We start from the raw sequence: 10,867 nt of genomic DNA, 5'->3' as shown, positions 1-10,867 counted from the left end.
GTTTATTCTGTCCATTTCATCTTGGCTGCCTGGCTGGACTCTATAAGCAGGGATTGCTTATATTTATTTAGGAATCTAACACAATGTTCTGAATGAATGCTTTTGTTTTTTTTTTTTTTTTTTTTTAGGAGAAATAAGCAAGAGCAAATTGTCCAGTAGAAATTTAAAAATGATGAAAAATTGTCTGTAGCTAACAGTACATTTTCAGTGAGGGTTGAAACGTGTAATAACTCAGAATGTTGCCTAGTTTTGAGCTCGGGCACTAGTTAAAGGTTCAGTTATAGTCACCTAGGCTTATTATGAAATAATAGTTGAGAAAACAAAATTGGCTGAGTAGTTCACCACTCACTATGTGTAGAATATTTTTCTGAATGGAAAATGTTTAATTCACATGACTGCATTCTCTTACAAATTTTTTAAGGGAAGTGACTTTAATAAGCATCTGAAAATTATAGCATTCCTAGTTGCAAGAGAATAAGGATTTTTTTCTGCCTTGCAACTTTGCATACTTATTTTTATATTTTCATAACATCTGAGGCTAAAGGTAAGATTATAAATCTATGCTAATAGGTTTAAACATTAATTATAGCATGAAAGAAGTGAGGAGGGAAGATTGTAAATAGCTTACCATTTCTATATAATTTACGTCCTATGCATCTATTCAGTTAACTTAGATAAAAATTAAATATTTAAAATTGTTTATAAGTACATGCTTAAGAAAAATTTCCTGCCTTTGATAATGTGTTGCTTATATTCTATTTTAATAGCTAAATAAATTTGTTTTATCAGAAATTATAGTAATATAGCTGTATATATCTAAATTTAAACTTCAGCATCGTGTTTTGAAACATTTGACAATCAATAGTAATCAGACTATACAAGTTTTAAGTTTTTATAGTTCGTAGTTTTGTTAAAAGTAGATGTATCCACCTCCTACTTTGATGAATAGTGACTGGGATCTTAAAAGCTTGCAAGCAGCCATCTAGATGCAACAATGGGTCTCTCTTCAACCAGAGTAAAGAAGAATGAAGAAAACCAAAAATTAATGGAAACAATTAGTTCTAGCAAGTGGTACACGATGTGATCCTCAGCCTATACACAACTCTGAGACCAGAAGAACTAGATGGTGCCTGGCTACCACTGTCAACCACTTGGAGGGGGATCTATATAGGAGATCCTGGATAGAGAGGGAGAACAATGTGGAACAAAACTCAAAATCATGTGGGAAAAAAAAAGAGGTGGGGAGCCAGGTTTGCTGATCTGATAGAGCCTGGTGGAACCACTGAAACTATGGCCCCTAGCTACACTTCAGGTTTGGAGTTGAGCCCACACCTGTGGTTTCCAGCCTAACAAAAGACAGGCATATGAGTTGAACATTTACCTGAGGTAGATATACTCCTTGGAGAGAAAAAGCATGAGAGAAAGAAGGGCTATTTATGCATGGGGAGACAGCTCAGGGGACAGGAGTGCATGGAGGGATGGACACAGGGAAGAGGTAACTATCAGGAGAAAGTGGGAGGGGAGCTGTTGCATGAGGGTAAATTGTAGTTAATGTCATGAGACAAAGTGTATGTGAACTGGTGTATGGAAAGTGAATTTGCTCTGTAAACTTTCACCCAAATCACAATTAAAAAGAAAAGAAAAAAAGTAGTTGTAGTTGGTCTCACAAGTCTAACTATTATTTTAATATCAAAAATTCATTAAAATGCTTCTATCAATAGAAGTATCATCTTGCTTACATATGAGATCCTAGTAGCTTTATTCTCTTTGCAGTTCCTTGGAATGTAGTACAAGTAGTGTTTTTAAAGAATCATTTATAGTATATATCAAAAGACTTTGTTAGGACTCAAAATAATATGCCTAGCTATACAAAATTTTGGATGTTGTGAGAGCCTTCTGAGAAAAGGAAAAAATAAGATATGGCTCATAGCCATGATGAGTTATTTAATTTTATAATTTTGGCTTCAAACTTATAATTGTGTCATAATTATGCCTAGTACTTTGTAAAAGTCTGAAATGTTATAAATCACAGTGATTTGGGCTCAAATGTGAAATAGATCTAGATTTCAGTGCACTTGACAAAAGATGAGATCACTGAAAACCCAGAAGCCCCAGTGATTCCTATTTTATTTTCAGTTCTAAATTTGAAGTGTAAAGGAGACAGGGCCAGAAATAAACTCTTGACTCTTCAGGTTTTCATTAATTATAAACTAAATCAATTCAAGATATTTATTAAATATTTGTTTTATGTTTGTGTGTTAAATACTTAAATACTGAAAAGGTAGAGGTGGGCATCCATTAGCAATAATGGCCTAGGTATACTCCTATACAACATTCGAGTCTTATGTTTATTTTGATTGCTTACTTTCCCATTTACTAGCTGGGTGGTCTTAGGCAAGATACTTGACTTTACCAAGTAGTACTCTATCGTTTTTAGGGTAATTTCTAACATTGTTATATAAAATTCTTTCAAGTAGCTACCCTATAAGGTAAACTGGATTGATAATTATCTCCATGTTCAAATAGGGTCACTTACTTCCCTATTATTAGTGGGTAATAGGGTTTTAGGGATAGAGAGGCTTAAGTTTGAATCCTAGGACTCACCCATATTCCTCATATTCTTCTAGGCATATGGAGATAATCATGTCTGTCTTATAGGATTGTTAAAAACATGCAGCCATTGAGTGAATTCTGACTCATAGCTACCCTATAGAACAGAGAAGAACTGCCCCATTGGGTTTCCAAGGCTGTAAATGTTTACAGAAGCTGACTGCTTCATCTTCTTCCTGCAGAGAGTAGTGGGTTCAAACTGCTGTCCTTTTGGGTAGCAGCTGAGCCCTTAACCACTATGCCACCAGGGCTCCTTTTTAAATGAAAGTATGGGCTCATAAATACTTGTTGAGTAATTAGATAAATGGCTGATATAGTAGGAATTCATGGGAACATCCTTCCCTTCTGATTTCTAGTCTAATTCCTGTCCCTTTAAAATTTAATTCAACTTGAAACCCAATTTATGTGTAAAATTTTGAAAAAAATGTTTTTGTGTGAGTAAATATTAAGGATTAAAAAATAAGATGAATTTATATATACTAAAGAATGTTTTTCAGTAGAAGGGAAGGTGCTGAAAGCTTTGATTACTCATAAATGTAATTTTCTGGTTGTTAAGTTCCTCATAGCTTACCGTATTTTGTAACACTCTCATATTAGACTATTATTTTTTACTTGATATAGCACTAAGATGGATTAACCATATAGATACTCAGCGTAGCAGAAGGCCATAATTTCATAATTTGCAAATCTGATATGATCTTAGATTTTTACAGATGTTTTTGTTTAAATTATCTGTGAGTAGTGTATTAGTGTTATGATAGATATATGTTTAGTTTATTGACTGTAGTTGAAGCCTGCTTTGTGTAACTCTTTGGAAATGCACAAAAATCTCCTCTTAATATGGAATTAATGTTACATATCTGTTTTTAGAGTCTTATTACATTGTCTTAGTCATCCAAGTGTTTGGACTATGAGTTCCTTAAGGGCAGCAATGATTTTGTTCATCTTTGCTGCTTAATTTTGTGCCTGCACAGTAACAATAATAATATTGATGGTAATTAATAATATGATAATGATAACTTCTAACACTTAGTCGGTGATTATTATGTGACAAGGGATGTGCTTAGCATTTTATCTTGATACAGGCATTATTTATTTATTGCTCAGAACACTATGAGGTAGAAGTTTTATTGTTCTCCAATTTTTCAGTTGAGGAAACAGGTTTAGGGAGGTTAAGTAACTTGCTCAAGTCCAGCTAGCAGATGATATAGATCCAACTTTAGGATGTAGGTAGTTTTGACTTTCAAAACAAAGTTTATAATTACTCTGCTATACTAACCCTGAGGATAGTTTCTCAATCAATATTGATTGAATAAAGACTTTAAGCAGTAGGCCTTTGAGTTGGTTTTGAAAAATGAATAGAATTAGGGTACCAAACAAAAAAATCACTGCCATTGAATCAGATCCAACTTATAGCAACCCTTTCTTGGGTTTCCGAGGTGGTATCTCTCCAGAAGTAGATTGCCCAGTCTTCCTTCTGAATGGCTGGTGGGTTTGAACTGCCAGCCTTCTGGTTAGCAGTCAAATTGCCTTAGGCACTACGCCACCAGAGCTCCTAGAATTAGGGTAGTCCCCCTCAAATTATCAGAGTAAGTGAAATTTTATTTAGATTACGATTACAGTGGAGTGGCAGCATATTAGCATTTAATTTATACAAATTTAACTCTGCCCTCTTAGAGAAATAAATATTCAAATTTAAGATCAAGTTCAAGGAACTCTGGTGGTGTAGTGGTTAAGGCATTTGGCTGCTAACCAAAAGGTCAGCCCTTTGAATCACAAGCTGCTCTGTGAAAGAAAGCTGGAGCAGTCTGCTTCCATTTACATGCCCTGGATTGATAGCCCTGGAAACCCCAAGGTGTTGCTGTTGAGTCAGCATTGACTCCATGGCAGTGAGTTTTTTCTTAATACAGGTGAGTGTGTATTGCCCTGGAATGAGCTTGAATTCCTGAATGTGATTTTCCTTTTTAAGGATAGGTAGGTAGGTGGGTGAGTGGATGGCTGGACAGGTGGATGGATGGATGGACACTGTGGCCCAAAGTCAATCTTTTGTCTGGTGCTTAAGCAAAGGGATAAGTCATCTGTTCTGGAAGAAATACTGTGTTGTGCTTACTGTGAGTCAGTGTACTGGGTTCTGGACTGGGGCCAATGAATTTTCAAGGGTAAAATTAGCTCTTTGATTTTTGCCCTAGATATTTATCACTTAAACCCTATATAAGATGCTGTATTGTATGGTTAGGAAATGGATGTTAGGTTGAAATTTTAGTACAGAATTTTGTCAGTCATGAACTTCCAACTTGTGGGACAACTCATACTTGCCCATTAATATTATGTAAATTTGCCCTGACTTTGAAATGATTGAACCAACCCCTGCTTGTAACAAATTCTTCATCACAATCACCTTCACTTGCTTCACCTGCACATACAATTTTTAATCATTGAAAAGGCTTTGAGCCTTTTCTTGCACTGAAGTAAGGCTAAATAAGAACCGTGTGCACCTATTCCAACTAATTACTCATACTAATAGTATGTTACACATATTACACATATGGATACTAAATCATAGAAATCATATTTAGATGGAAAATCCAAAATATTTCTTGTTTTATTTTGATTCCTGAATGTGATTAATATTACTTTTCTTTCTTTTTTAAAATAATACTGTAGTATTAAACTGATCTGAAGTGACCCATCTTCCAGGTAAACCATTTTTTTTCTCCTTTTTAACAGATTTATTTGAAAATGTCTATGAGTCTTCCATGAAGGGAAGAGAATTTGAAGATCTGAAGGATAATATTGAATTCAGAGGTCATAAGCCACTTAACAGCATCACTGTTTCAAAGAAACGTAATTGGCTTTATCAGAGTACTCTGAGATCTCCTCATCTGGAAGAAGAAAATAAAAAATACCAAGGTATAAGTAATTTGCCCATTTCAGCTGTGTCTCTGCCTAAACATCAGTTCTCAAAAGCATTCCCCAAATCATCTGAAGAATATTATACATATGTGGTGTGTAATGCTACAGATTCTTCATTATCCAGAAACTCTTCTTTAGACTTTAATGAAGAGAATGATGCAGATGATGAAGGAGAAATATGGTACAACCCCATTCCTGAGGATGATGACCTTGCCTCTAGTTTTGGTGAGACAAACCCTGCTGTTTTAAAGCTTCCTACTCTCAATTTGAGGGTATTGGCTGGTAGTGACCTGACCAAAGCAGAACAGCACACTGAAGACTTGCTGTGCATTTCCGAACATACAGGTGATGTTCAGACCACCCAGTCAAATGAAATGAACCCTGTAGATTCCATACATTCCTCAGAATTTGTACAGCAATATAAGCAAAGGCTTGGACACAAGACACAGGAAAGTATGATGGTGGAGGACAGTCTCATGTTGAAATCTCCCATTTCAGGTAAGATGATCATATGGCTGCCCTTTTTTCCTTCCAGTTTTAAATTCTTTCACATTAGCTAAAATTAAATATATAAGATGTATACTGTATCAATGTACTTTATAAAAATGAATATATTTTTACAAATATAAAGAAAACATAAAATGTTTATAAACGTTTTTATATAGTAGTTGGTTTAATTATTCCTATCACAGACTTTGTTCTGTAATTGACTGTGGTTTAATATGTTGATCCTTTGAAATGATAATTACTTTTATCTTAGTTGAAAGCATGGAATCATGAGGAGTAGAAGAGACGTACTCTTTATTTAAATCTTACTTTGCTTCTCTCATTCACTTATACCTGATTACAGCTGAGTAAGTTGTATTTTTAGTATACCAGTAGTCATTAGTTTGCTTAGCTTCTCTGCTCATTTCCTCATGGGTGAAAGGAAGCAAATATCTACTATGACAGTATGTAATTCAGAAAGAAAATAATGGAAGTTTGATATATATATGATGTTGGACCATATAAAATTGCCATATTCAGTCAGTTTTGATCTTCAAAACACAGCATTTCATATGATTCCACCTAATAGTTTTATTATTCCTTGATTGCCTTTGATTTCCTGGTGTGCATCTTTCTTTTCATATTTTGTCCTGGATACACCACCCAGAACACAGAGCATAATACATGTTTTAATTGCAAATATCAAATGTTGAATAGAAAGCATTTCTATCAAAATTATAAGCTAGTTTGGTTATTAACTTTTCTTTTTTTTTTTTTTTTCCTCCAACCACTCCTTTGGGATAAAAGTGAATTTTTAGAGGATTATAAATATAGGTGAAACACTTATATTAGTATGGGATTTCCAGTTGAAATAAACATTTAAAAATAGGCAGCTTTTCCTGTTTCCTCTGATAACTACTGTTTAAGGTTATAAAGCAACATACTTGCTGAGGTATATTGAAGTAGAAAAGATTTAAAAGGAACCTATGTTACCCTTCTTCAAGATCTTCAAAATAGAGAAGGAGATGCTTACTTCTGTTCTACAGAATTTGGAGATTAACATTCTGCTTGAACTTGACATCTTTTTGAGATGAGATGGGAAGAATTTCTGTCCATATGGAAGCTTGTTTAGTTGATAGTATAAAAGCAAAAGACAAAATAAAACGTATCACTTAGTAATACCTCTTTTTTTATTTTTTTTTAAGGTCCTGCCATCCTAGCTGCTACAAGTAAGACTGAAATGAGAGTTACAGAACCATCTTCTCCAGGCCCTAGCCCTGTGAAAAAAAGTGGTTCAATTAATTGGTCATTCCCGGATAAAATAAAATCACCACGAACTGTGAGGAAACTTTCCATGAAAATGAAAAAGTTGCCAGACCTTAGCAGAAAGCTGAGTGTTAAAGGAACCTTTAATTATATAACTAGTCCAGATAATACTCCTCCTTTGTCTAAATGTAACTGTCAAGAAATTCATCATTCTGTCATTCTACCTTCTGGAAGCACAACCACAGCTGCTAGAAGGAATGTTATAAGCCGGTACCATCTGGATACCAGTGTATCTTCTCAGCACAACTATCAGAAGAAAACCTCCATGAATTCTAAGTATTCCTGCAAAGGTGGTTACCTCAGTGATGGAGATTCACCTGAACTTATAGCTAAATCTAGCAAACAAGGATCTGAAAGCAAATTTGGAAAAGGAAAAGAAATGATTCCAAATAGTTGTAGCAAAAATGAAATAGACATTGATGCTTTTAGACATTATAGCTTTTCTGATCAACCTAAGTGTTCACAGTACATATCTGGACTCATGAGTGTGCATTTCTATGGAGCTGAGGATTTAAAGCCACCCCGGATAGACTCAAAAGATGTCTTTTGTGCAATTCAAGTAGACTCAGTAAACAAAGCAAGAACAGCTTTGCTCACATGTCGGACAACCTTTTTAGACATGGATCATACTTTCAACATAGAAATTGAAAATGCACAACATTTGAAATTAGTAGTGTTCAGTTGGGAACCTACTCCAAGGAAAAATCGAGTGTGTTGTCATGGGACAGTTGTTCTCCCCACCTTATTCAGAGTGACAAAAACACATCAGTTGGCTGTCAAACTTGAGCCTAGAGGTCTTATTTATGTGAAAGTGACTCTTATGGAACAGTGGGAGAATTCTCTTCATGGATTAGATATAAACCGTGAACCAGTAATTTTTGGGGTTGATATTCGAAAAGTTGTAGAGAATGAAAATGTAGGATTGATGGTACCACTCCTAATACAGAAATGTATTATGGAAATTGAAAAGAGAGGCTGTCAGGTAGTGTTTCACTGTGTTTCTCTACTACCACCCTTATTTATTTATTTAGTAAGTTTGAAGGAAAGAATTCAAGGTTTAAAAAAAAAACCTAAACATTTTTCCATTCTTATTTATTTTACTCCATTAATATATAGGGTATAATTCATAATCTATGTTGTCTGTGATTGAGAGCAGGATATCCTCTGTGGTTCCCCAGTTTATATTGTGATACAGAGCTACATGGGCCATATACCTATAGGGAGAGGTGATTTTACAGAAGAGCCAGAGCTGATAAGATTGACTAATTATACAAGGAGTGTTTCTGCATATTTTGCCATTCCTATGGTAGAAAGTTCCAATGGTGAATATTGTAGTCCTGCTTCACTTCTAAAATTAACTCCCTGCCTTTAGTCGATACTGCTCCTTAGTTCCACCCTTTGGTAGGTATGAGCTTACTATCTCTTACTTTTGGTATAGCATGGAGGTTGAGGAGAGGCCCTACTAATAACACATCTCATTTTCTTTTCCTTTTAGATAAAAAAGCAAAGGTAACCCATTAAAACAAATTAAAAACCTGGTGCTATTTATAGCATGTTAGGTAAATGATAATAAGTTAGTAGACTTTATTTTTATTTTCATTAATACGTGTGGACTCTGATAATGAGCCAACAGCGTTTTACTGAAGGTATTTCTCTGAGTTATGAGTAATTGTTTATATATATTTTGTGACACAAATGAGGCCTAAAAATCATTATAAGCTGGTATTTCTGCTGTGGTAGTTTTAGAATTCACAACATTGGTTTTTTAAAAAAGACATTGAGAGTAATTCTCTGAAATATGATTTCTTTATATGTTAAAAAAAAAGTTTAAAATAATTCCCTTTGAACTTAACATGAAAATTATAGAAACAGCCTAAGTTAGTAGTTTTGCATTAAGATATAGAAGAAATGGACTTTTGCTTCTTCTCTGTTATTGATTAGCTGTATGATGTTGGGCAAGTCATTTAATCTCTTTGGTTCTTACTTCTTGTTGTTATGTGCCATCGAGTCGGACCCGACTCATAGCGACCCCGCCTTGGGTTTCCAAGGCAGTATCACTGCGGAAGTAGATTGCCCAATCTTCCTTCCAAGGAGTGGCTAGTGGGTTTGAACCATCAGCCTTAGGCACTATGCTGTTCTTACTTATGTCTGTATAAATGGACACAGTAGCTTCCTGAAGCTAAAAGGTAGGACATCTGACCTTTTGAAACCTCTTCTAATTTAGGTATATAATCCCATCAAATCCAGTTTATGTTGTCTTTGTGGAAGTGAGACCTTTTACTTTGAAGCCCAACTTTTGACCAAAGCTGGTTATACTTTCTGTATGTTTCCTCCATTTTTCCTAAGCAGCCTATAACATTTCAGAGATTAGGTAGACTTTAAAGCCAATTACCAATTGTTAAACAGAAACTTTTGTGATTGAATATTAAAAGAAGTGACTCAAATAGACTACTTTTTCAGCCTGTTTTAGTTTATAAACAGTAAGTGTATAAAATTGTAACTTGTTTTAAGTGCAAAGAAAACATTTTTAACAATGCTTTTTATTTCTATACTTGAGGTTTAGAAAGATTTATTTTAATTAATGAAGATTTATTTCCTGTGAACTAGAAAGTAATGTGCATTTGGAACTGTACTTTTTAAAGACCATTTTTCTCTTTCGTTTCTCCTCCTCCCCTCATTATCCCCCCTTCCCTGCCCACCCAAATACAGAGGCAGGTTTATTGTGCCTGCATTTCACAGACTGGCCTGCTATTTAAAAATGAGCCCTAATGGTACAATGGTTAGGTGCTCAACTGCTAACCAAAAGATTGGTGGCTGGCGCCCACCCAGCCACTCTGCAGAAGAAAGACCTGACGATCTGCTCCTGTAAAGATGACAGGCAAGAGTACCCTGTGGAGCAGTTCTGCTCTGTCACATGGGGTTGCTCTGAGTTGGGATAAATTTGATGGCACCCAACAGCAGTACTGTTTAAACTTTGTTTACCTCTAAATTTTGTTCTTGCTTTTTTTCATTGTACAAACCAGGTTCTGATAGATTCATACAAATATAATTTGTGCAATGGACCTTTGCATCTTCCAAAAGTGCTAAGTAGTACTACCACCCATCCTCTGGTTCCATTGCGAAAACTTGCTGCAGGGATCATGGCCTATCTGATAGAGGCATCAAGCATATACTGCAAGTGTTTGATTCAAGAAGTCAGCCTTTGAAAGCAGGGATATGTTCTAAAACATTCTTCCCTGAAACACCTTTTATTTCCTTCCATTTTTTGTTATCTTTTTGATAATTATCTTTGTAATTTGAACTTTTTAGGATAACATGTCCCATTAATATATTACCTACTACTAAAGTAGTAAACACTTTAATTTGTTCTAGACTTACTTTCTGTTCAAGTTCAAGGGGAAACATCTTTTTTCTAGATTATGGGATTAGAGGACACTTTGTTGTTGTTGTTGTTGTTATGTGCCGTCGAGTCAAACCCGACTCATAGCGACCCCTCCTTGGGTTTCCGAGGCAGTATCACTACGGAAGTAGG

General features: G+C 35.1%; 1 protein-coding gene across 1 annotated transcript in view; it reads left to right on the top strand.

Moving 5' to 3' along the window:
* Window positions 1-10,867, top strand: part of SYDE2 (synapse defective Rho GTPase homolog 2) — a 60,327-nt gene that overhangs the window by 9,603 nt on the left and 39,857 nt on the right. Inside the window, exons 2-3 of the mRNA XM_007946167.1 lie at window positions 5,338-6,021; window positions 7,215-8,317. Coding sequence (XP_007944358.1) covers window positions 5,338-6,021; window positions 7,215-8,317 — 1,787 coding nt within the window. The remainder of the gene's footprint in view (window positions 1-5,337; window positions 6,022-7,214; window positions 8,318-10,867) is intronic.

Source organism: Orycteropus afer, unplaced genomic scaffold (genome assembly GCF_000298275.1).
Source record: "Orycteropus afer afer isolate SDZICR_OR568_19922 unplaced genomic scaffold, OryAfe1.0 scaffold00152, whole genome shotgun sequence".
Classification (NCBI taxonomy): domain Eukaryota; kingdom Metazoa; phylum Chordata; class Mammalia; order Tubulidentata; family Orycteropodidae; genus Orycteropus; species Orycteropus afer.
This window is presented reverse-complemented; position numbering and strand designations above follow the sequence as displayed.